Source organism: Convolutriloba macropyga, chromosome 5 (genome assembly GCF_964194025.1).
Source record: "Convolutriloba macropyga chromosome 5, txConMacr16.3, whole genome shotgun sequence".
Taxonomy (NCBI): Eukaryota; Metazoa; Xenacoelomorpha; order Acoela; family Convolutidae; genus Convolutriloba; species Convolutriloba macropyga.
The window spans coordinates 49,019,290-49,047,150 of NC_134472.1; the positions used below are offsets into that span (position 1 = coordinate 49,019,290).

General features: G+C 35.3%; 2 protein-coding genes across 7 annotated transcripts in view; one reads left to right on the forward strand and one right to left on the reverse strand.

The window, feature by feature from the left end:
- LOC142340061 (uncharacterized) overlaps positions 1–7,370 on the forward strand; it is a 90,103-nt gene extending 82,733 nt beyond the window's left edge. For all 6 annotated transcript variants that reach the window (XM_075390469.1, XM_075390464.1, XM_075390465.1 and 3 more), the window contains one exon: positions 7,028–7,370. In XM_075390469.1, the coding sequence (XP_075246584.1) occupies positions 7,028–7,119 (92 nt within the window). In that variant the 3' untranslated portion in view covers positions 7,120–7,370. The remainder of the gene's footprint in view (positions 1–7,027) is intronic.
- The window catches only part of LOC142339438 (store-operated calcium entry regulator STIMATE-like), a 432,078-nt gene that overhangs the window by 317,086 nt on the left and 87,131 nt on the right, over positions 1–27,861 (reverse strand). The window lies entirely within an intron of this gene.

Genomic DNA, 27,861 nt, shown 5'->3' on the forward strand with positions numbered 1-27,861 from the left:
CTGCTTGAACACTTTAAAGACACTGAGCTTGAAGTAATTAGCCACTAATTTTGAACCAAAACTTGACATTATTTATTGAAAAATCTGGCCATGTTGTCTGACTTTTTGTGTTTTTTCACTTTTTCTCCAGTGGAAATGTTCACCAAAGTGTGAAGCCTTTAAAAAAGTGGCCGTTTTATTTTGAGAACTTTTTCTCGAATAGTGCAATTTTCAAATAGAATCTGAAGAAATTAAAATCTGAGGAAATTTTTATTTTTGTTAAAATTTAACAGTCTTATCAAACATGCGTCAGATACTCTTTGTCAAATTGAATCCCATGTTTAAATGATAGCTGTGTCAATTTTACAAAAGAATTCTTGCGAATATGAGGTAAAATTTGAAAAAAAACTGCAACAAAATTTCAGTTGTTTGTCCTACGATGTAGAAAGCTTTCACGTTCGGTGTCCCCGACAAAAAATAGAGAGGGAGTGGCAATCCTGAAGTCAACCAATTTCCTTTGTGTTTTCAAAATTAACTCATATTTGCATCTTGACCCGATTCTGTTCACAGTCTATTCGAGCTTCTCGAAATCATTTTATCTAATTTGTTCCACTGCACTGATAAAAAGCATCGTTACCAGGCAGCGCAACCAATCTTATGTAGTTTAGCGTCTTCCTTTTTGAAATTTTTGTCCTTAGCGGCCCTCTTCTGACAATATGGCTTAAAATGTTCGATATTTACTGCATTACGCAGTTCGTTTTCCCTGTTAGACAAGTGTTTCTGCCCTTGTTTTTAGGAGCTGTTTTAAGACGATACGAAAATTGACTCAAGAGATGGTAAAGCATTAATTGGTTAGACGTGAACAAAGAAGCAAAGTGTATTTTAGATGAAGCTCTGTGGCCCCTTAAGACGGCTACAAATTTCAACGGAATAGTAGAGAAATATACCTAGAAACGTTTTAATGTGGTCAGGTCGAGCAAAAAATAGAGGAACATGGTAGAGGTAGATTTACAAAAGCCTGATTTATGACAAGAAAAGATTGGTTATTGATAAAAAACGCATTATATCGGAGTGACTAAAAGAAGGAGATGACGTGAAACAAGGAATTGAATAATTTCTGTCAAATAAGTTTTTCACACAACGCGGCAAAAGTCCATTAGCTTGAGTAAATCCCAGGTTGAGGTGCCATCCGTAACTGACCTCTGATCACACCAAGTCCAACGCACACGGCGTGTTCCCAAACCAAAATTACAGGATTTGGCGCAATAGTATGATCAGAGGCCACTTCGGTCTGGAGATGGTGTGATCAGAGGTCACTTCAGGATGGAAATGGTCTGATCAGAGGCGGATTCAAGCGCACAATAGTCTGATCAGAGACCATTTCGAGCGAATTTTCTTAAAAGTTTTTTGTTTTGTTTACTGACAGAAGTTGGCTCTGCCAAGAGCCAACAAAAAGCAGCAATCTGATCACAGACACATCTAGAGTCTGATGGTTTTGATCAGAACCAAAGGGGTCCAGCTGATAGAAAATGCCTTAAAACGAAAGTTTTGATTAACTGTAGAACACGACGTGTTATATGGAAAGCTGTCTAAATTCATTCATTGAGTTCGAAATATGCACTAATGTTATACAAAATAAACTTTTTCTCAGCAGTTGGGTTTTCTTCTCTTTAGCAATACTTTTAGAATGGTCTTTTTTCGATGAATTTAATAAAGCAAACATCAATTTTTATGAAATGAATACATTTTAATAAAATTAAAGAAATTTGTTCATAATGAAAACAGTTGACTGAGCAGAACATTTTCCGCGCAATTGAGTCTGATTAGAGGTGATTTTGTTCGCACAATATTCTGATCAGGATTGACTTTTGAGCACACAATAGTCTGATAAGACGTGCGCACTTGGATGTTTTGAGCGCACTTTAGTCTGATCAGAAGAGACTTTGGTCTGGGATGGTCTGATCAGAGGTAACTTTTGTCTCGAACGGTCTGATCAGAGGTCTTTTCCGGATGGCACCTCAACCTCAGATCAACTCATATGTTCACTAGTTTTTCACCAACATGCTTTTAAGAGTAGAGTTTTAAGCGCATGCGGTCATTTGTAAGATTAGGCGACTTTAGTACAAATTTTACTCAAGTTTGAATATATCTGACAAAATTTTTTAATGATGCATGTTTCTGGGGTATTCGGGGGCATGCGTGGACAGCTTATCAAATTTGTCCACGCCGTCACTGTTGTCCACTGTCACAAACCCCGATAGTTAACAGCTGGTCAATTAGACCGAAACGAAAGAACGCCTAATTGGTGATTAATTTCAGAAATGTCCCTCGAAATTGTCCATCAGCCATTGTTGGTTAAGAAGACAATGATCAGCTGCAGCTATCTTTGATACAGCTCACATGAACAATTAAGTCTTTGATTGTTTCTCAAGTATAATATCTAATCAAATTCTAGAGGAAGGTTTAAGTCTTTAATGAATGCTCAAAATTGCGAAAATGGGTTACAATTATCCGTGAATAGGAGCTTAAGAAAAAAATCTTTTTATTTTTTAACTATTAATTGTTAGTTTATTTAAAAGATCTCAATTATGTCATGTCAAATAACTTTTGATGCATATTCTTACACGCGTAGATCTGCGACGAGAAATATGACTTTCTTTTATGTAGATAGAAACACAAAAATCAAGCAAATTGATTTCATTTAAGCTTTCTTGTACAAGGAAAAAAGCTTTTCATTACTGATTTTGCTTGGCTTTCGAACTTCGTATTTGAACAACTAGAGGATATGGATTTGTCTGACTAAATTGGTTGAAATGAAAAAATTCGCATAAAAATTTATAAGAAATTCAAATACTTCTCTATATATAAAACTTTAGAACAAAAAGATGTTAACGAAATTGAAGCAAAACTGTCGACCGGATTCAACAAAGGAAAATTTCTGCAAACTATTGCAGGGGTTTTTCTGAAATATAAAATGTTGCTCAAACAGTTTTCACAGAGCACTAGCTTACTCTTACCAAATATATACTAGTCATGGATCATCCCATTTATCATTGGAGACTCCAATTAAAAATTGATCAAAATTTCTTTAGGCACACTTTAAGAAAAATAATAGCCTAAAAATATTAAAGGAAAAACTTTTAAAAAAAGATATTTTTGTTTTGGAAAACCTAATTCCTATACAAAAAGTCAATTGAGTTACTGATAATCGAATCGTCTGGTGTACAATACCATTGGTATTAAACAATTGTATGATTAATACAAATGGCCTTGTATTAATACAAGTTGACCTGAAAACTTTTGAAAGTGTATCGACATAAACCACCAGATGACAACTGTTTTGCACTGATAACAGGCGAAAGACTGAAGAAGATGGCACCTGAAATATTATGCTTTCTTTTTTGCAACACAAAACTACAATTTTATTAGCTTCTGGAGGCCTATGCACGATGGAGACAAAAACCTAGTGGAACGATACTAAAATTTGTGAAGGTTTGAAATGTCAAAAGAAACGATAAAAACGCCGGGCAGTCTTATTGCACCAATTGTATAGATAAACTGTTCCCCAAAATTGTTGCCAAAATGGTAGTGAGAGATAACGGCCTGAGACCCCTAATTGGAGGAGTCTAGTTCGAGGATTTCGGAATCTGTATCGCGCAAGAAAACAAGATTGTTAAGACAGTGAAGTGAGTTGACCATGTCCAATCAATCATCAATATTGCGCAGAATTTCCAGCCGCGATCAGCAGAACTGACAATTCAATGAGTCACACATTGAAATCAAGGTTTCATCAAAAGTACCAATCACGGCATCAGAAAGGAGGACAAGATAAGTTTTAAAAAAATTCAAAAAATTGCTATAGCAAGGTTGACTCTACAAAATCACGCACTTTATAACAAAAAAAAATGAATTTCAATACACAAATCAATATCAGAAGCCCAATATTGATACTTTAGTTCAATTTTTTTTCACATAATCAAACGCGACGCAGGAGAGATTATATTTTAGTACTATTGATTATCACTACGCGTGCAGCCAGCTAAACCGCAATCCTGAAATGACCAGGCCTTGCAAATTAAACATTAAGAGTGGGAATATGACAGGCACATACAGGTTTATAAATAAATTCAACAATCTGACAAATTACAGAATGCATTTGATATCATGCTAATGGCAGAAACAAAATCATAGTTTTTTCTGGATTTTTTTTACTGATATTAAGCAATGAGAGCATTGTTAAACTCTCAAATCTAGCCATATACAGTTTTAAGGAGCTGTAGGGTAAAAAAGTTGGAATCATTTTTATTAAATGCCATGTGGCCAAAGATTAAAAACAATGGCTTTGTAATGATTTTTTCTAAAGTAAAATAAAACTCTGAATCAAGAACCAATCCAGTCTTGAATTTGAAAAGTAAATCCATGTTAAGAGATAACATTTTTTTGAGAAGTATTCATTTAAACAAATTCATTCCAAACTCAGTCGAGTCATGCCAAAAGGTACATTGAATAGGCTAAACAAAATGGGCACTTTAATTAGGAAATTTACTTAGGAGAATTTTGTAAAAAATGGGAAGCGAAAAAAGACAATTAAATTAATTAAAAGCAGCAAAAAAAGCAACAATTTAATTAATAAGCATAAAATCAACAATTAAATAAATAAGCAGCAAAAAAAGTTATTTAATACAATTAAGATAATTAAGGTACTGCGGCACTGTGTTGGAAGAAGCGAAAAGCATGTAGGACGTCAGTGGCTCAAGTCTCATTGGCAGAGGTTCAAGCGTTGAATGTATGTAAGATCAAGGCTATATTCAACTCAAAAATAAGTAAATTCTACGCTGAAAGCAACACATAATTGTGTAACATCTACGCTAAACTATAAAATGTATACGCTAAATTCCACGCCACAATTTGTAAGAGTTTTGCTAGAATCAAAGCAAATTAATGTAAGATCAACGCTCAAACGCACTAAATTTCTCTTGTTTGAATAACACCAAAAATCGTGTATTGTCACCTAATTTTTCTGGGAAAAAAGTGACACACGAGAAATTGCCCCTTTACATGATTAATCGTGTACTTTTACATGATTCTGACAGTCTTAATCTCATGGTTTATTGCGTGATGTGTTGTCTCGTCTAAAACACATTTTGCTCAATTCATCTGTACGTTTGCGTACTGTCACTAAAAAGTGCTAGTCGAACAGTTAGAAGAATTTTTCCGTGCTTTTGCTTTTAAGAACCTCAAGAAAAATTCCAATAGACAAATCAGAACGAAGTGATTTTTCTTTTTCAAGTAAAACTTCAGTTCTTGGTCCCTGTACTTCATTTCATATTTAAATAATAAAAGGCTCAAACACCATTGACCGCTAGCAACCAGCTTGCTTGACGACCTACGCCTAAAGCATAATGATAAGAACAGTTTATGTGAGGGGATCTTGTAGGTGGCCCACTTTACCCCTTTTTTGCGATTTATTGTTTTGTCCCTACAATTATGCCTCGAAAAAGGGCTGAAAGATGACAAAATCAATGATGACAATTCAATGTAGATCTTAGCTAAAGAATTAGCCGTTGGCCACTTTTTCCGGAATGTATGGTGAAATTTGAGGGAATTTGCACGAACTATAAATTTTGCACAAAACGTTTCTTATAAACATAATGGCTGGCAATGAGAATCTTGGGATTCAAAACTATTGTATATTTTTTCGGCTTTCAACCCATGTTTTCACATTACACAAAAAATTGTGTGAAAAATTAACACACGAGTTAATTTTTCTCGTGTGGAAACATACGACTTTCGACTATCACACCAAAAATCGTATAATTCAATGCTCACACGAGAAAAAATCGTGTGATCCCATACGAGAAAATTTTAGAGTGAACTATGCGCATTCAACGAAAAAGTTATGTATGGAAATTGTGATAATTTTTCAGACTTTTCAACGCTCGTTAGCTTTTATCTTACATAATTTTGGCAAAGTTTCCCGGCCAGGGCGTTAAGTGGGATGAAAGCCAGGCAGATTTTAATTAATTTACTCATCAACAAGCGCAACTCGAGACCGCTCAATTGACATCAGAAAAGCGGCAAATTGGTGTGCACGTAAAATGAAAGTGCGGCAAATGCCTTTGATCCGAATAAGGAAATGGCGTCAAATTTCTTTGCCCAGAATAAAAAGCGGCGCCAAATATTAATGAGCAGTAATGAAAATTGCGGGTTGCTGCTATGATACTTAAAAGCAAATTAATTCAATTAAGGTCTCCAGACATCTAATCAAACATTTTATTCATGCTCAGAAGAAAATGTCTTGAACATGATATTGTTAAAAAAAATCGCAGTACTCATTTTTAGTTTTTCATTTCTGATATATAATGTGTTCACTCAGGGTTCCGACTCTCAATTTTGGGACACTCGATAATTTTTGTATTATTTTTCCTCCGTCATTTGCCCTTAACAGATTATTTCATCTCTCAGATGTTGGTCAAAATTTGAAAAACCGAAAACGTGAATTTCAAAGTTTGCGCCATTGTTTGGTTTTCTTTCACTTTTCTCCTGATTTTGAATGAATTCGAACGAATTCTACATCTTTTTCATTTCAAATTCTATATAGTATGATTGCTTTAAAAAGTCATAACATTCAATCCTGATCAATGAACATTCAACCTAAAAATTTTGATCATGGGTGGATAATTGTCAGCTCTCGCATGTTTGAACAGTGTTATAGCCAGGTATTTGACGTGCTGTTATGTCCCCGCCATTTATTCTACGTTTTACGTTCAGTGTGAATAAAAAATATTGGATCTATTCTGTTTTGAAAACCTTAGTGAGCTTATATTTTTTTAAGCCCCGCAGGAGCACGTGCTATTCTTACATAGTAACATGCAATATAGCAACCTGTTTTTTGTGACGGGGGGCGTAAAAAACACTGGGGGTGGGAGCGGGGAGGGCAAAACAGAATAGATCCAAAATATCTTATATACGATGTTATAAGTTTATAGATTCGCTCCTATTTTGAAATGATTTAATTCTACGGCGCAAATCGATTTATGTGTTTCAGTGTCCCGACGCAGGAGCAATTTGAGGGGAAAGCGAGTCGGTGATTCCGAGAGCTCTTCTTACCCACTTATACGGCAGCTGACACTTCATTGAAACACTAATTGCACACCTGTTAAATGGCTTAGAAATGGCTCTCTAACTGGTTTAACAAAAATTTAAATAGCTATCAACAGCATTATTGATAATATCAGACCAAATGCATAAGTGAAGTATAATTGATGCCAAATTTTTCAAGGAACTGTTGTTAACTGAGATAAATTTGTTATTTTCATTATCAGCCTTGTATTTTGTGTCCATGATGGGAATATCATCATATATTTAAATTGAAAGTTATACGCTTCAAACACTAGTCTATTGCCGACAACTCTTGAAAGATCTCGCAAGAATCGCCCAATTATGAATCTTGTAAGATTACGCACCAACTTGAAAGATCTTGCAAGATTCCTGCAACACCTTGCAACACCTTGCCGTCGGATATTCAAGAATGTCGCAAGATAAGCGTCATCTGCAAGAATCTTGCAAGATAAGCGTCGGAGTTCGTCTAGGGAAGCGACCTTACCCATTGAGTAAATAAGCGTAGGATAAATAAGCGTAAATAAGCGTAGGCTCGATCATTTAGTTTGATGTTTGTGGGCCTAATATGATGCATTGCTCAATGAGCCAATTCAATAAAAAGTTCAGTTGCGCATATTTACTCAAAAAGCGCAAAATATAGGTATGAGAAGAATGCGTTGAAACACGCAGATGAACTTACTAAGAAAATCTGGCAATCACCGAGAACAGCTAACTCGGTTTAACAAAAAGTTTAATCATAGAACTTTCATAATATGGATCATTGACTTCATAAACCAAAAATGCGTACCTGCATGATACACCTTTTTGTCCCAACTCGGGAAACAAGGTGTGGTTTTATTAATAATCCTAGTTGTTTTGATAAACTTATTGAGTTATCTCCAATTGCACCCGAGATGCTGTTTAATTGTAATTCAGCTAGAAGTTGAAATTTAACATGGTGAACGAAGCCGGATTTTTGATTGGTCAGCCTTATTATAGGGGACTTAGTTTCCGGCGGAAAACTGATTTCACTTATGTTGTCAGTGCGCGATAACAACGAGTTTTCATTGTATCCGGCTTAAGTTTTTCATTGCTGGAGCCAGCTGTTTGCATAAAATGATTGGGATTTCCTTTTTTTTTCCATTGGAGCAAGAGATAAGTAAAACAACCTTTGCAAGACCGGGCCTCAGTTTCAACCCTCATTTTAAATTTCCGCACAGAAACTTGAAAAAGAGGCTTCAACTGAGATATTATTTTTGTTATATGGCATGACTTTCTGAACAACTCAATTTCTAGTCACCGTAGCAACAATAATACGCCGCAAATTATCGACGAAATCTTTGCAACGTTGAAGAGGTTTTGACACCACTTCAAGTCAATTCTTCATAAAAAGACTTGAAACTCCTGATCTTTTTGAAAACCTGCGTATTGAGAAGGTGCTTTGTAACTTTGATGAAAAAACACCTGCTTTCTAGTTGAAAAAAGAAAACAATTTAGTATCAGAACGAACTCTTGATGGTGCATCCCGACGTCAATATTGAACTAAGTTTTGAATCTGTTATTCTAAAGCTCAAAATAGAGTTGACAATATTATTGCTCGAGGAGAGATCGAAGTTGCGGAAAAGATTGGAAAATTCACAGAAGAAACTTAAACTAAAACAGAAAATCGAAAATGAAGATCTCAATACTTACTGACTAAGGTGATTTCTTTTGAAGCCTTTGTGAGTTTCTTCATTAGGTAGCATTTAAGAGTTTAGTGACTTGGTGCAATTTTGAGAGTTAATCTCGCAGTGACATCGTTGTTTTCAGAGAACTAGATAGTTTATCATTTCCCATTTATTTCTTCTTTTTTTAGTTTCAACATTTTTCAAGTTTAAACTCCTTTATTTTGTTGTTGTCCTATAATTATCTAGTCTCTTCAAACTTCAGTTGTTCATGCCGTTAAGTTTGCGACAATGAGTTGCGAAGAAGCAGAAATCCACAAAAGATGTGTTTCTAAAACTGAAATATCAGGGCCCAACTGCGGTTGTTAAATCAGCGTGCATGCAAAATTTTGAATAACGCAGAAAATACTATACTATCGGCGAAAAAGATTTAGCACAAGCTATATAAAGACAGGAGTACAAAAAACAGTTCGCCTACTGTTTTATTTAAGAACAACGATATGTGAAATAGTAGACGAGAAAGTAGAGAAATTCAAGAAAGACATGGAACCTCATGTTTGATTTGAGAATCGATTAATTGAACTAACGGCGCATTGTGAAGCAGAACTGCTTCAAAATTAAAACAGAAAGGATAAATATTGAAACTACAAGAAGGAAACGAAAAAGAATATGAAGGAGTATTACCAAAAAACAGCACCTGCTGTTTTAAAGTTACTTAAAGAAATTGGGTTTTAATTTTACGTGAAAATTATTTCAATTGCTCATCGGCTGCCATCAAAGAATAGTGCTACGTCTAAACTTGCAATTGCCAAATTTACGCAGCCACTAAAATTCAAAACTTGCAATTGTCAAATTTACGCGGCCAGTAAAAAAAATCAAAAATCAACACAGAAAAACCAAAATAATGCCCAATTTTTTAGGATATTACTAAGGCACCTTTGAGTTTCTTCCGGATGACAAAAAATTAATGTGCGAATAATTTCATCCCAGACATTATCTAAACTCATTAGGTAAACCAGAAAGTTGCATTAATGTTGTCCATCTGATTTTTATTCTTTAGAACAAATTTCTGACGACTTAGATATTTTTGGCAATACGCTTGAAGAACCTGCCAATGTAAATTGATTCATTGGAACTTGTTCAAGCAATAGTGATGATAAAGACTGTATGCTTGTAGCAAGGCATACTCAGTATGCAATCATAAACCGAAAAACTGAATAAAGGGTGTATTGATTTTTTTCCGATCAGACTTCGATGTGATCAAATTAAAAAATAATTTTTTCGATGGAACAACTTTTGCCCAAGTTATTGCCAATGGCATAAAATTTCCCATTACCCTCATTTACAACAGGTCATGAAGAATTCAAAAAAATTTACAGGTGTTCTTGATAGATTATAGGATCATGAAGTCAAAATTTATTGCCCTTCATATTTTTCGGTGATTTCAACATTGATCCTAATCGAAAAAATCAATTAGTATTTAACTATCAAAGTGAATGGCCACCAAAAAAATTGTTCTGGATGTCTGTGAACCAACGCGAGTAACATAGGCTACACAGACTACAACGTCATGCTTAGAACAATTCATTTTTCTTAAAGTTTTGAACTGTAAAACAGAGCAATTGCAATATCAAAGGTCCTGTGATCATCATCCCATTTCGGACATTCGACTAAATTGGACAAATATTGCAGATTTAAAGAACGGCAACAATATTTCTCAGGGGCAGTTCTTCCGTCAAAAACTCAAAAACGTTCAACATTGAAAAAAGAAAAAGAACATGGACAATAAAGCTTTGGTGCGTAAATTTAAGTTTCTCAGAAAACGTTTCAAATTAGAAACTCATAAAGCTAAAAAAAAATTTGGTTTTTTACCAATTTCAGATCTCGTCCTGGTAACAATTAGCGTGGTTGTAATCTGTTAAATGAGTTGAGCGGCAAGGTCCTCATTAATTCGCGTAAACCGAAACTGGAAAGAGTTACAAATGACTTTAACCAGCCAATGGCACTCAAAAACGTAATGGCGTTCAAGATTGATTGAAACATAAGCAATTACCTGCCAATTAAAAACGCGCCCATAAATAATTGGGCTCCAAACTCAAGTTCTGAACACGGAACCCAAATACAAGGAAATTGAGAAAAGAATAGGTAATCTGGACAATAAATCATCTACTAATAAAAAACTTTTTGAGTAACATTTTAGTTAAATAATCGGTACCAGAAAAAATCGATTATAAAACTTTTCTAATTAATTACTCTTTCAAAGATGGTACCTTTCCTGCGCAATCGGCAGGAGCAAAACTGTTTCCACTGCACAATTCCGGATCAAAATTGAATGAAAACAACCGTAGGCCCATTGCAGTTATCGCTTGTAGCAAAATTTTGGAAAGTGCAATGTTTAACCTCGTTTATGTTTACTCTGAAAAACTTACTGTTTTCTATAACAAAAGTACGGTTAATGCACTGAAAAAATTAGATACCAAATCAAAAATAGTACTCTGTACACTTTTTTCTTAGATCTGAAAATGCATAAGCCACAACAAATCATAATTCGATGCTTCAAAATTAGAGTGCTATGGCTTTAGGGGAAATGCGTTAAAGTGATTAAAATCTTATCTTCAAAACAGAAGGCAACGTGTTCAATTAAATGGTTTATTCTCAAATTGGGAGCAAATGAAGTGTGGTATTCCTCAAGGATCAATTCTTGGTGACCTTCTTTTTATTCATCTATATTAATTACCTTTTTCGTGCTAAAAACTTGATATTATTGTCTTTGCTGACGATACCAAATTGAAATTTGCAGCAGTGCAGACAACTTATGTCGAGCAGGATCTGTTAATACTTGCGATTGGCTAAACTCAAATTGATTGGCTGTTAATGTATGTGAATTAATGCAGACGAACATCAAAGCAACTAACTTGTTGAGCGACAATACATCTTTTGTATTCAATTTTGTGACAATCAGAAAACTGTCAATTTGTGAATACCTGATTTTTCTGTGGCCTCAGGGTAATCTTTTGTTAGCTACTCCGATGAACTATGTGAAAGATTGAGCAAGCATTCATTGTTAATTATTTGTAAAATTAAGACAATTTGTGACAAAAGGATAATTAAAAGTGTACTATAGTTCAAATGTCAACCTTATTATTAAAAATGGAATTTTTTCGTATGGTTGCCGCAGCTCTTTTTCAATTCATCCTCTGTATTTTTGAAAAAAAAAATAAAATTTATTCGTTTTAGAAAAAGAGTTGACACTTGTGCTGGCATTCTTCGAAAAAACTCTTCTATTTTATCAGTTTATGATACGCATATCTACGAGTTATTAAGATTTGTCTTAAGTTCACTAAGCAATGTTCAAAGTGAGAGTTTTTGCTATGACTTCTTCAATAATTTAACCGCAGAAAAAAACAAGGCAAAAAGCAGCTGAATTAATAGAAATACCAATGTTCCAAAAGAAAAATAGAACGTTATCCAATCAATTTTGCTGTATTAAACTACATATTAATTTGATTTCACCTGGAATAAAACTTCGAGATTTAGATGATTCGACTGCAAAAAAAGTTTAGTTGCTATTTTATGTCATAATTTAAAAGATTCGTACCTGGCGTGTAACAACGAATTAGCAAGATTTATTTTTGAAGTTCAGTTTATGATTTTTTGTAAAGTTGATTAATGCGGGGGGGTACATATTCACTGTTGCATTACCGAATAAGATTTTGAAATGGAGTTTTGATATAAAGATTACAGACTCAAGGGCAGTCTGAAAAGAAGGTATGAATATCCTCGTTGACTGTCCGCTCCATCCAAATGTTTATATTACTCATAACTCCGTAGAAGACGATATCTTCTTTTTATATCGTCTTTTTGAAGAAGATATATTTCTTTTTGGTTTTTTCTTTGTTTCTTTCTTGTTTTATCACTGAGTTGACTGAGAATTGGTGGCAAGGTTCTGAATTAACTGGGTTGAGTGCAAAGTCTTCATTAATTTACATATGCCAATACGGGTTGCAAATGACCATAACCAGCCAATGGCCATCAATAATGCAATGGCAATCAATATTGCTTTAAACTTAAGCAATTACTGCCAATTTAAAAACGCGCTTTCTTAATCGGACTTGAAGCTCAATTTCTGAACACGGAACGCAAAGCAAGGAAATTAAGCAAACAATAAAGATCTGGACAATAAATCTTCTACAGATAAAAAAATTGTGAATAAAATTTTAGTTAAGTTATCTGTACCAGAAAATATCGATTATCTTATTTTTCTAATCAATTATTCATTCGAAGATAGTAATCTATTGCGCAATCAGCAGGAGCAAAAAAAACCACCATTCCGGATCAAAATTGAATCAAAACAACTATAGGCCCATTGCAGTTATCGCTTAGAGCAAAATTTTTGAATGTGCAATGTTTAACAGCGTCTATCTTTACTTTGAAACAATTATTGTGTTCTACAACAAAAATGCGATTGTTGCACTGAAGAAATTAGATACCGAACCAATAATAGTACTGTGTACATTTTGTTTTAGATCTAAAAAATGCATTTACCACAACAAATCATAATTTGATGCTTCAAAAATAGGAGCGCTATAGATTTAGGAGAAATGCTTTAAAGTGGTTACAATCTTATCTTCAAAAGAGAAGGCAACACACTCATTTAAGTGATTTATTCTCCAATTAGGGGCAAAAAAGTGTGGTATTCTCAAGGACCATTTGTTAGTCCCCTTCTTTTTACTTTCTTAATAAATTAATTACCTTTAGCCTGCTAAAAGCTTGACCTTGTTGTCTTTGCTTACGATACCAAATGGAAAGCTGCAGGATTGCAAACAACTGATGTCGAACAAGATCTGTTAAAACATGATAATTAGCTCAGCTCAAATTGATTGGCTGTTAAAGTATGTAAATTAATGCAGATGAACATCAAAGCAACTAACTTGTTGAGTGACAATAAATCTTTGTATGTAATTATATGACGATCAGAAAACAGTCAATTTGTGAATACCTGATCTTTCTGTTGACTGAAGGTAATAGTTTGCTAGCCACTTCATTGAATTATGTAAAGGATTTAGGAAGCATTCATTGTGATTTCGTTGTAAAATTAGTTCATTTTGTGCCAAGAATATTATTGCAACTATATTATACTTCAAATGTCAATCTTACAATTCAAAACGGAATCTTTTTGTATTGTTGCCGCAGTTCTTTTTCACTTCTTACTGTGTATCTTTGCAAAAATTTTTTAACATGAATTCATTTGAAAAAAAAAGAGTTGACACTTGTGACGACATTCTTAAAAAAACTCTATTTTATCAGTTTATGATATGCATATCTAGGAGTTATAAAAATTGGTCTTAAGCTCACACAACAATATTCGTAGTGAGAGTTTTTGCAATGAATTCTGCAATACTTACGTTGCAGAAAAAAACAAGGCAAAAAAGCAGCCAGGATACTGGACATACCATTATTCTAAAAGAAAAATAGAAAGTAATCCAATCAAAATTTTCGGTCTTAATCTACATATTAATTTAATGTCACATGGAATAAAACTTAGAGATTTAAATGATTTGACTGCAAAAGCAGCTTGACTGCAAGTTTTTGCCATAATTTAAAAGATTCTTACCTGATGTGTGACAACGAATTAGCAGCTTTATTTTTGATGTCTAGTTTATGTTTTTTTGTAAAATTGACAAATGCGGTTGGTGTACAAATAGACTGTTGCCTTACCGAATAAGATTAAAACATGGAGTGTTGATTTAAAACTTTCAGACTCAAGGGCAGTCTGAAAAGAAGGTGTGCATATCCTCGTTGACTGTCCACTCCATCGCAATGCTTATATTACTCATAACTCCGTAGAAGACGATATCTTCTTTTTATATCTTCTTTTTGAAGAAGATATATTTCTTTTTGGTTTTTTCTTTGTTTCTTTCTTGTTTTATCATTGAGTTAACTGAGAGTTGGTGGCAAGGTTCTGAATTAACGGGGTTGAGTGGCAAATTCTTCATTAATTCACTTATGCGAAAACTGGAAAGGGTTGCAAATGACCATAACCAGCCAATGGCCCTCAATAACGCAAAAGCATTCAACATGGTTGAAACATAAGCAATTAGATGCCAATTAAAAACGCGCCTATTCTAAGCTCATTTTCGGAACACGGAATGCAAAACAAGGAAGTTGAGAAAAAGATAAGTGATCTGAACAAAAAATTTTCTACTGATAAAAAACTTGTGAATAATACTTCAGTTAAATTATCGGTACCAGAATATATCGATTACCTAACTTTTCTAATAATATACTCTTTCAAAGACGGTAACTCTACTGCGCAATCAGCAGGAGCAAAACTGTTTCCACTGCACAATTCCTGATCAAAATTGAATGAAAACAACCGTAGGCCCATTGCAGTTATCGCTTGTAGCAAAATTTTTGAAAGTGCAATGTTTAACCTCGTTTATGTTTACTCTGAAAAACTTACTGTTTTCTATAACAGAAGTACGGTTAATGCACTGAAAAAATTAGATACCAAATCAAAAATAGTACTCTGGACACTTTTTTCTTAGATCTAAAAATGCATTTGCTACAACAAATTATAATTTGATGCTTCAAAAATGGATTGCTATGGATTTAGAGGAAATGCGTTAAAGTGGTTACAATCTTATTTTCAAAACAGAAGGCAACGTGTTCATTTAAATGGTTTATACTCAAATCCAGAGCAAAAAGTGGTATTCCTCAAGGATCAATTCTTGGTGACCTTCTTTGTATTCTTTCTATGTTAATTACCTTTAGCCTGCTAAAAACTTGGTATTATTGTCTTTGCTGACGATACCAAATTGAAATTTGCAGGATTGCAAACAACTTATGTCGAGCAGGATATGTTAAAACATGATGATTGGCTCAGCTCAAATTGATTGGCTGTTAATGTATGTGAATTAATGCAGAAGGATGCTTGAAAGATTGAGCAAGCATTCATTGTGATTTAGTTGTAAAATTAAGACATTTTGTGCCAAGAATATGATTACCGGTTCTCGATTCAACTATGTGTACTGGTCCTTTTTCTGGACAACCGAACCAGGAGCTAGTACCTCGTATAGGCCATTGAGGTTTTTTTCGGAGTGCTTGTTTGATTTTTCTTTGCGGGCGATGTTCAGACGGGCTGTTGGCTCTTTGAGTGGCATTGTTTGATGTATCGTTGTCGAACGAAGAAACCGTGATTCATTATCATCAGCGAGTCGTTCACGTGAGAGAGCTTCTTGAGTTGCCTTGCACATTTTTCTCTCAATTTCTTCATCGCTGCGGTAGTTGTCCCAATTGTCCTCCGGCAACAGTTAATTTGGTGTTACAGTTTCTTCGTCCAAATAATGATTTTAAATTTTTCCAAAACTTGAATCAGAATAATGTGGTTTTGTACTAATATTGCTACGCCAAAATGAAATTCAAAAGGCGAAATCTTAGTAATTTTAATCCAATACTTATTCACCGGTTAAAGAGTTATCAACAATATATTTACTGGTTATTATAGCTAGTCATAAATAATAATTTATCGAGTTTTGAGAACTGCGAGTTTTAAATTACATATCTTCCTCATCAATAACCATTTCATCAGTAGGGCTGTGATTTACGGGTCGAATACAATGATCAGTGGTTGAAACTTGTCTTATGACTGGCGATGGGTACAGATTGTAGATAGGTTCCACTTGAGTTGCTGTTTTGGCTATGGTCTGTACAACTGAAGGTTGTACAGATTCAATATCACCAGTTGGGTGTTTTCGGCGATGCTCTCTCCGGTTTGATGGGCTTGAGTTGGTTGACTCCCCAGACGAATCATTGTTATCAAATCCGAAATACTTTGGGCTTTGTCGTTCCCTCTTTGTTGTTCTTGGTAGTAGTTGCTGTAAAGCCTCCATAGGTGCAGAAGTAGAGGTTATCGTAAACTCTGCAGTGTGATTCATGGGTGGTGGTGCAATTAGTAGTTCAGAAATTTTTGGAGCTGGGATTTGCGAAGCTGAGGTTGAAGCTGATTGTATTGTAGTTTCCGGCGGCGCGAAATTTGATGGCTCTTTTTTTTGCATCCTCACTCGCATTCGGCGAGCATTATTAGAGCAATTTGACACGAATCCACTCGCTATGTCCCGTTTTATGTGTTTCATCTTACGATCAACCTTCTGGGTTCTCGTAAATTCCTTCGTGTGGCTAAGTATTTCAGCTTCTGTTGAATTTTTGAAGATGTGTGGTCCCCTTCTTCTAATATATTCTAAGAGCTCGGTTTTGCGCTCATCCCTCATGCTAAATTTCGCGATGTCACTATTCCGAACGGTGATGTCCAACTTTCCCCTTCGCAAATTGCCGATGTGTGCTGGTCCGTTTTCTGGACCACTGAACCAGGAGCTAGAACATCCTTTAGACCATCGAGGTTCTTGTTGGAGCGCTTGTTTGGGTGTCTTTTGCGGGTGATGTTTATTTGGACTGTTGGCTCTTTGAGAAGGATTGTTCGATATTTCTTTGTCGAACGAAGAAACCGAGATTAATTATCATCAGCGAGTCGTTCACGTGAGAGAGCTTCTTGAGTTGCCTTGCACATGTTTCTCTCAGTTTTTTCATCGGTGCAGTAGTTGCCCCAGTGGTCCTCCTGTAACAGTTCTTTTGGTGTTACAGTTTCATCGTCTTAATAATAATTTACAATAATAAATTTTAACTTCATGATCTTTTTCATTATTAATAGGGCCTGCAAAATCTATTTGTATCTCTTGCTTCGGAACTGAACATGATTAATGAGCTTGACAGTTTTTTGCGTGAATGATGGATTTAAGTTTTTACCGGTTGCAGTGCAAGGTTTGCTCTCTATTTTGCAAAGCAGTAGATTCCTGTTCATGTATTGCCAACAACAGTGTTGGGCAATACATTCCATTCCCCAGCTACCCAGGTGACCAGAATGGAGATCTTCAATTAACCCGTCCTTTAGAGCATTTGGGATAGCCACCTTTTCATCCATGCACACACAGCCACTACTGACGTGAAGGTCCCGCCAATAGCTGTGTAGATAAATGTTTAATTGTTTGAGCCTGTCTTCATGAAAACCGATTGATGCAGTCCCTGACTTCCTTGAGCATTGCATCTTTGCTCGTGAGTGAAGCTATCAAGTTTCCCAATCACTTTCTCAAAGGGCAGAACTTGAGGGCGATCGATGAGTGGGGTACTAATGTTTGACTGTGAGGGTGATTGGTGGAGCGTGTGTTGTGTTGCGTTATCTGTGAAGGATACGCGGGGCAAAATTCTAGCGGTTGGTATTTGAGAGGAGGATTTCTTTTCAAAGCAGATTTTTATTGGCTCTTTTTTGATGAGGTTTGAATTGAATTAATTGAAGTAGAAACCAACTGAATTTCAGAGTGAATATGGGCAAAAAGTGACCTTTTTTGTCAATTGGGCACGTGAAGTGTTTAAGGTATTTGAATTTCAAGTGTTAATTAGGAAAGGAATTTGAGTCTAATTTGTAATTGACCAGTTAGAGTGGTTTAATTCATTTAATTGAGGTGGATTATGGTAAGCAGGTGGCATCTTTCTTGTATTTTGCGTCTCAAATTGTTGTATCTGCGCCTCAGTTTGTAGTAGAAAATGAAAAGTATTTGTACTATGCGATGCGAGTGGGGAATTAATTCGATGTGCGCTAGTGTGAATTGCAAATGAGGTATTTGTGGTATGCATATTATGAGATTGTAGAGGAAAAGGGGAGTTTTGCCGGGCACGTGTGAATTGATTTTGAGTAAATCATACTCGCGGTTCATGATTACTATTGAAATTGGTGTGATGAGAAAGAAATTATTTTAGATTAAGATTTAGCCGGGCATGTGTTGTGTGATTTTGAGACAGCGTACGCACATTGCAAGTTCAATATCTAAGGTGGTATACTTAAAACAGATTGAATTTGGATCATGATTTTGCATAGCAAGTGTTGTATTATTTTGAGGAAAGCGTAATTGCACTGCGTTATCACTAATTAAGTTGTGGTTGTTTATTTATTTTTGAAATAGAGTTTTGCGTAGCGAATGACGTAACATTTTGTGTTAAAGGTATAGGGGTTGTAGAATCTATATTTAGTACTTAATTGGGAAATATTTTTCACTAGTTGAATTAATTTTGCATCAGTTTGTATTGTAGATAAAGTGGGAACTATAAATTCTTCATCATATTTAGAAATATTTTTTGCTGGTTGCTAAGGGTTACGAAATATATAGTCAAAAAGACCCATTTTTGCTCTTGTCAAAGGTTCTATTTTAAATAGGTAGGGTAATAAGCAATCTACCCACCTTGATAAGCAGCTGTTATAGGATTCGTTAGATCTGTGTTCTTTTAAAATCGAAGATAGAGCCCGATGGTTGATTATAACTGCAAATTGTTTTCCATAAAGCTAATTTTTAAGGTAGTGCATAGACCAGACTTCTCCAAGTAGTTCTAGCTCATTTTTGCTGTAATATTCTTTGTTACTCTTCATAAATCTAGAGGCAAGTGAAATTTGGCTTCCAGCGATTAACTGTCAACTGTTCTAATGCTGCCCCGAGACCAAACTGAGAAGCATCACATTTGACACGTGTTTCAAGTTGCGGGTTGTAGTTAGTAATTTCTGTATGATTTGCAATTTGTATTCTAATAGCATTAAAATGACCTGTGTGTTCGTCAGTCCAGATGTATTTAATATATTCACGAAGGAGAGGTCTTAAAGGATGAGAAAGTTTGACCACGCTAGGAATAAAATTACTAATGTAATAGAAAGAGCCCAAGAAAGAGCATAACTTTTTAAGTTCATTAGGTGGTTCAAGTGAAAGAATTGCAGAACTTTTAGATTCAAGTCGCGATATTCCTGTTTGAGTAATAATATATCCTAACCACGAGATTTGTTGTTTCGCAACGTGACATTTGGGTAAATTTATACAGAGATTATCTGCGTCGAGTTTTCTACGACAATTTGTTACAAGTTTAATTTGATCTTCTTCCGAACTTTTACTTGCAATAAGAATATCATCAAGGAAACAGAATGCGTTTTGGAGACCAATTAGCGTATAGCCCATGGCTTTTTGACATTCGGCGGGGATATCAGTAAGTCCATAAAAACCAGTTTTCAACCGATACGTGCCATATACAGTATTGAAATTACAGTATTTGGTGATGTCGGGATGGAAATTAAGTTGAATAAACAGTGAATGGCTTTAATCCCTCTATGACTACCACAAATTCAGCGTCTTCAGTCCGCCAACCGATGCTCTCCACCGGCGTCTGCACCATTCAATGGTGGGTAAGGGTTCGCGAAAATGTTGAGTTCTTTAGAAGGTACCGTCGTTAGCCATCGTGCAACTGTAGAGTTATTGATAAATTCAGCGGCAAGTTATTCATTTAAGTTGCTACATACACTACCGGAGACGATGACGAGTCCTACTTTTGTAATCCCGATCTGCAGAATCGTGTTTTTGGGTTCGATTTGTACTGCAGTACTCGCTATGCTAGCTAAACTGTTGTCGTCTGAACTGTCATAATCCAATCCGCATTCTGCGTTAAAACTTGTGTTTTGAATAGCGTTTATAGATGTGTCAGTTTTATCCTCCTCAGTTGAGTTTACGTTAGATCGAGGTGATTTCGAAGAAGCAGATTTTGATTTTCTGCAGACACGAGGAAAATGGTTTTAAGGACCACACTTAAGGCACGTTTTGCTTTTGGCAATACATTTATCCCTGTGATTTGCTGACCAAGTAAGGCCGCAGTTCATATGTTTGTCGAATTGAGGTTGAAAATTTTGTCATTCATGCGGTTGACGGAACGGCGGTTATGGGGTTATTGCGTTCACATGCAAAGTAGATTGATAGTTTGAAATTTGTAATTGATTCCGCTGTCTGAGTTCCTTGTTGACAGCTAATAGTAGCACTTGAGGGGGTTCAACAGTTTTTTTAAGCAATTCTCTCTGAATTTTGGGATCCTGCATGTTACTCATGACCCCTATCTTTTTTTGTGACATCGATTCTCCCAGTTCATTTTCAGTTGTGCATGCTAGCTAGACGTTCTCGTTCTAATTGAGCAGAAGAACCAGTGATAGTACATTCGTAAATTGTTTTTATAGGTAGGTGAACTTTCTCAAGCTCAGGTTCGAGTAACGTATCCAATACGATGTGGTCTTTTGCTGGAAAGGTCGATTTCTCCTGCATTTGCCATTTTTCCAACTTCAAAGGAGGATCTGAGCTGGATTTTTCCAAAAGGATTCAATGCCAAGTGGGGTCGACTTTTGGGCTGCTGGCTGCGCCATGTTGTACACAACCAATATTTTGTACCTGTTTCGTCATCCAAATCCTTGTTAGATTTTCTGTTAAGCTATCTTGTGCGGCGAGCGCACATAATACAATTTTATCTTTGAATTCGCCTAGCGAATCGCCTATCTTTCAGTTGTCTGTCCTACTAAGTAAGTGATGACGATTGACAAGAAATAAGTTAAATTGAGCAACTGATCGCGAGATGCAAAAAGAAAAGAGTAAATTGATTACAAAGCTGGTCCGAAGAAGTCACAACATGTATGAACAATAAAATCCCGATGCGGGAATTAGCGTAACAGACAAACGCATGATATAATAAGTGGTAGACTATAAATTTAACTTGACTTTATCACATGCCCCTTTAGAGTTAGGTACAATCAATAAATTGGTACATTGTACAGGAATTTTGCTGCGCCAAAAAATGACTATGTACAACATTATACTTCAAATGTCAATCTTATTATTAAAAACGAAATTCTATTGTATGTTTGCAGCAGCTATTTTTCGCTTTATCCTGTGTATATTTGCCAAAAAAATAAAATTCATTTAATTTAGAAAAAGTGTTGACACTTTTGACGACGTTCTTCAAAAAAACACTATTTTGTCAGTTTATGATATGCATATATACGAGATATCAAAATTCGTCTTAAGTTCACTAAGCAATGCTCAAAGTGAGAGTTTTTGCAATGAATTCTTATTTCCTTACACCTCAGAAAATAAACAAGGCAAAAAGCAGGTAAGTTCGCACTACAGTCTAATCATAAGTCGCACTACAATCTAATCAAAATCGCACTACAGTCTAATCATAAGTCGCACAAATGTCTGGACAAGGGTCGCACTACAGCCTGATCAGTTCACTGTATAATCAGTTATAATGTTATAATCAATTCACTAAGCAGTATTCAAAGTGTGAGTTTTTGCAATGAATTCTTATATCCTTACACCTTAGAAACAAACAAGGCAAAAAGCAGCTAAGTTAAAGGAAAAACCATTGTTCCAAAAGAAAAATGGAACGTTATCCAATCAAGTGTTGCTGTATTAAACTACATATCATTTTGATGTCAATTGGAATAATACTTAGAGATTTAAATGATTCGACTGGTAAAGAAGTTTAATCGCAATTTTTTGTCATAATTTAAAAGATTCGCACTACACCTGGTGTGTAACAACGAATTAGCAAGCTTTATTTTTGAAGTCTAGTTCATGTTTTTTTGTAAAGTTGATTAATGTGGTGGGGGGTACATATCCACTGTACATATCCACTGTTGCATTACCGAATAAGATTAGAAAATCGAGTTCTCATTTAAACCTTTCAGACCTTTCAGACTCAAGGACAGTCTGAAAAGAAGGTGTGAATGTCCTCGTTGACTGTCCGTTCCATCGCAATGTTTATATTACTCATAACTCCGTAGTATGCTTTTTGAAGAAATTAATGTTCTTTTTCGTTTTTTTCTATGTTTCTTTCTTTCTTTAATTCTGAGTTAGCTAAGAATAAAAAAAACACACTTTTTCCCCCGAGATGGACAAAAAGGTGCATCATGCAGGTAGTGTATTATAGATACGAAAATTATTAAAACAACCCATCACAAATCGAATTTGAATTCGTGCGAGGTCAATTGGGTTAAGATCCGAATCTTTCCTAAAAATTCCTAGAAAACGTTTTTAAACCGCTTTTTGACAGTTACAGAAGATCGCAACAGAGATTCTCCCTCAACTCCATTATGATACCTTGTACACAATTACGGACGACACTGTGTTCGAGGTAGTTAGATATAGTGATGACAGTTTGTTCGTTCAAGTGTGAATACAGTTAGCAGAGGCTATTTTCATGTCAAATTCTGATTTGAAAGCAGTTTTTATAATTTTTTTGAAAATTAGGGTAGTGCATACCGATGCACATTGCAAATCTATAATACAATTAACACGTGGTCTGTTGTTAAGTCGCTTCAGATCAATTTCAACATTCATCAATGATAGATTGAGTTTTTCTGGTAGGAAGTCTTGTAATGTAAAAAACGCTTTCAGTCCCTGTTCCATTCAACGCTTACGCAGGTTTGTAGCGGCCGATTAATGTGTAGTACACTTTTTATCAACGATTACACCAAAATATTCCACTTCGGATTACTTCAGACCGAGTGTCGAAACAATGAATTATGTTCAAATATGTCAAAGTGACTTTAGCAGAGTCACATGACTTTGCTCGACCCAGGTAACACCATCAAAACCATAAAAGAAGAAATCTGGTTCTCATGTATTTACATGCCACCAAATTGCACTAATGAAGCCAATTTCTTGACGGTTGAAAGATATCTCGACAGCCTAATGGTTGACCCAGAAACAAAACACGTACTATGTGGGGATTTTAATGTGAATTTTTTAGTAAACAGCAAAAAAGCCGAAAGCTTAAAAAGCCTTTTAGCCGGAAACGGTCTCAGTATATCAAGCAATAACGACCCAACGAGGGTATCAAATGGCAGAGGTACGCTCATTGACGCAATATTTTCTAACTTTTTTATAGAAACAAAAGTTAAATCAACCAGCATAACAGATCATCACACGGTAGAAGGTTCTTTTGACCTCGATGGCAGTCCAGAAAAGTATTTTAAAGCTCTAAAAAGCCGCAATTGGCATAACCTAGATAATCCAATTACAAAAGAAAGACTCGAAAAGGATCTCAGGTATCAATTTGAGGTCCACAGAAGTAGTTTAGAACTCTTACCAATTGACAGAGCCTTCAAAAAACTTCACGAATTGCTCACAGAAGCATTAAACAGTCACCTTCCTGAAAAATATCGTACACAAAAAAAAGAACAAAAATTGGATTGATAATGAGGTTAAAAACTTAGCGACGAAAAAACGTAGTCTTAAGAAACTGGCAGATACAACTGGAAGTCCACAAATTCACGAAAATTTTCAAAAAACTTGTTAAAAACCTTAAATCTCTCATCAGATCTAAAAAACAAACTTTTTATCAAAATCTACTTAAAACCGATTCGGTAAAAAACAAAAAATCTTTTTTGAGCTTTACAGATCTTTAGCCGGCAATTCAGAGTCCTCTAAAGTTTTCTGCTCGCAAAATAAAGTAGATGAGTTCAATGAGTTCTTCGCAAACATTGGGAAAAAATTGAATGCAGAATTTTTAACAAGAAGTGCCGTTACGATAGAAAACCAGAGTCAAAGTATGTTTCTAAAATGGATATCTGCAAATGACGTAATGTACGCTATCAACAACTGTAAAAACAAATTTAGTCTTGATTGCTATAACTTGAACTATTTTTTCATTAAAAAAGTTTCTGACCGCTTAACAGCTCCTTTACAACTCTTGTTTAACAGATGCATAGAACTTGGACAATACCCAGAGAGTTTGAAAATAGCAAAAGTTATACCATTCTTCAAAAATGGAAATAAAGATGACCCATCAAATTTCAGGCCCATATCGTTGCCACCAATTATAGGGAAAGTCTTTGAGCGGATTATATTTGATCGAATTCAAAACTACCTAAACGTTTTCGAAATTCTCTCAGATTCACAATTTGGCTTCAGGCACGGGAAGAGCACAGTCGATGCCATTGCAACCTTAATAGAGGAAATAAGATCAAATCTCCACAACAACAGTGAAAAAACCAAATGCACCTTTCTAGACTTAAAGAAAGCTTTTGATACTGTTGATCACAAGATTTTACTGCAAAAGTGTTATAGATATGGTCTGCGTGGTCCAATATACAACATTTTAAAATCATATTTGTCCAAACGAACGCAATATACTTTAATTGGAGATAAAAAGTCCAAACTGAATCTTATAGAACTAGGCGTGCCACAGGGATCAATTCTTGGCCCACTGTTGTTTATTATCTACATGAATGACTTAAGTTTGTCCCAGAAAAAATCAAATGTTATTTTATACGCCGATGACACTGTTGTGAAGAGCAGAAGTTCTGCATCGAAAATTGACGATGATCACGACAGAGCACTAGATAACGTCAATGATTGGCTCATAAAAAATAAACTAACACTGAACAAGGAAAAAACAAAAAGCATGCTTTTTGTAAAGAAAAATCAAAAAATGTTGTGTCAAGAACATTTATAAAAAACACTAAAATTGAAGAAAAACAAAGTTTCAAATACCTGGGCATCACGATAGATAACGATCTACGTTTCACAAAAAACTCAAAGCATGTGGTCACAAAACTTTTGTCGAATTGTTCTATCTTTTATAAACTAAGAAATGTTTTGAGAGAATCACAGATGATAAAAGCGTTTAAAACATACAAACAGCCAATAGTACAATACGGAGTCCTGATATACGGGTCAACAACAATCACAACTATTAGGGAAATAGACAAAGTTATCAAACGTATCGTGCGGCTAATTTTTCATTGAAAAATGTTTGAAAGCCCTTACGAAGAAAGAGTAAAACATAGGATCTATTTAGCCTCGGAGTTACATGCCTATGAGGTTCTTAAGCAGACACTAAAAAACATAAGGGGACAATGTAATATTTCACCAATTTCAAAGGGTTTCTCAATGCAAAATTGCCTTAAAAAAAGCAAGCGGTTGATTAAAAACAAAATAACTCAAGGTAAAAATCTATTTCACAGTTTTTCAATAATAGTTAGGATAAGGCGAGTCTTAAGAATGCTTCTAGGTTACGATGATGAAATAATAGAAAAGATTGAAAACATGTCTACTGCCGAAACAAAAAATTTCTGTCATCAATTTCTAGATAATTATATTTTGGGTAATGAGGACATAGTCAGACTGTTGTATGAGTTTTAATATCACAACTCAAAGGCGTTCCATAACCAGAATAATGTTTTCACTAGGTTTAATGCTACCTTCAAAAATAGTGCTTCCGCGTTTTTTTTCTTTCTTCATTTTGAATCACTTTCATCCAGATAAACTGAACGAGACACTTGAGAACGGGCCGTCGGCCCAATAGTGCTCTCCCACAGTCAAATATGTGATTGTATTTGTACAAGTAATTGTGAAAAGCTACTTATTGACTGATGGAAACAATTTATTATTATTATTATAATTTTTCAAATGCCAGCTCTCTGCAATGCCAGGTTCTACGATGCAATTTTTGCAATAGTTCGTGTTACATTTCAGACTGAGAATTCGAAATAGGAAACTGCTTATAGGAAAATCTTCCATTCCAGAGTCTGCCCAGGTCGAGGTTATCGTTTTTGCTCGTTTATGACGCAGACCGTTTTTGAACGCACACAGGGGGTATGGTGCGTTCAAACATACACAGGCGAGGAATTTTTTTGAACGAGCAACATAAACGCACCAAGTACTTACGGTCGAGCCAAAGTCTGCCCCATAGACGAGCCAAAAACTGCCCCATAGACGCACCAATTCTGCACCATAGACGAGCCAAAAACTGTCCCATAGACGCACCACTTCTGCAACACAGACGAGCTAGAAACTTTATCATAGGCGAGCTAAAGTCTGCAACATACACTTTTTTACATCTTTTTTATAAACCTTTTTTAAGAAATATGATGAAAGTGTCCAGGTTTTTTCGTGATACCTCTTACTATCTCGAACTGCAAGAAAAACTGTCCGCACTTTAGGCGAGTTTTCCTTTGCAGCCCAAGAAAAAAACAGGCTCTGATAGCTAAAAAGACACAAACAGGTTCCGGATAAGCCAGAACCTAAAAAAAAAAAACAAAAATATAGCACCAAAACAACAAAATGTAGCACCATAACATATAAAGGCAAGGAAGACAGACAACATAATGGGAAAGTCCCTCTAAGGGCACAGGGAAAGGGGCACCTAAGAAAAACCGACTTTTTTCCTTTTTGAAAAATCATTTTTTTAATAAGCGAATAAGTCGATATTTCTGATTGAAATACGAAATTTTTTCTAGGAAAGTTAGGCGGACCATTCTTTTAGCATTACAACCTAAATAGTACGGGTATTCAGGGATATCAATTTGGTTTATTTTGAACAACTCCTTGATCCGATAAAAAAGGCCTATTTTTAAAATTCGCTAATCGCGAAACTCGCAAAATTCCGTATGAAAAACTAACTTTTTTCCAAGGCATGCTATACCAAAAAGTCTTTTTTTCCAATGCCCTACCTACACAGGGGATACTCCGTACCGAGTTTGGTTCGATTTGAACAACTCCTTGACCCGATAAAAATTCTATATTTTTGAAAAAAGAATAAGCGAATAAGTCGATGTTTCCGATTGAAAGACGAAAATTTTTTCTAGGAAAGCTTGTCTAGGAATAAAGTTAGCTTTTCATACGGAAATTTTCAAATATTTCGATTATTTAAATTTCAAAATTAGGTCTATTTCGTTAGATTGACGAGTTGTCCAAATCGATCCAAACTGGGTATGGAGTATACTGCGTATGGAGTATTTTTTATCGATTCCGCTCATTCCGGTCAATTTCCGCTCATCCCGTCATCTCTTGCATTTTTGAGCGGAATTTGAGCGGACTCCTCAACTTGGGATTATTTCTACAATACCGACAAAAACCAACGCTTCATACATGCAAAACCGATGAAACCGACAAAAACCGACGTTTCGTACGCCATTTTTTTCGGTATTTCTTAGCTCCAGTTTTTTCATAAATTGAACAATCCAAAGTCTGGATCATAAAGTTTTTCGGTCTTTCTGAGTCTTTTCATAAATGGAACGAGCCAACGTCTGTATCATATCGCATTTTTGTCTGTACAAGTCTTTTCATAAGCGTTTTTGAACGAGCACATAAACGCACCAAAGTTTTGAACGAGGCAAAGTCTGGATCATAGGCATTTTTGGTCTGCCTGGGTATTTTCATAAGCAAAAATAGTCTGGATGGGTATTTTCATAGATCATTTTGAGCGA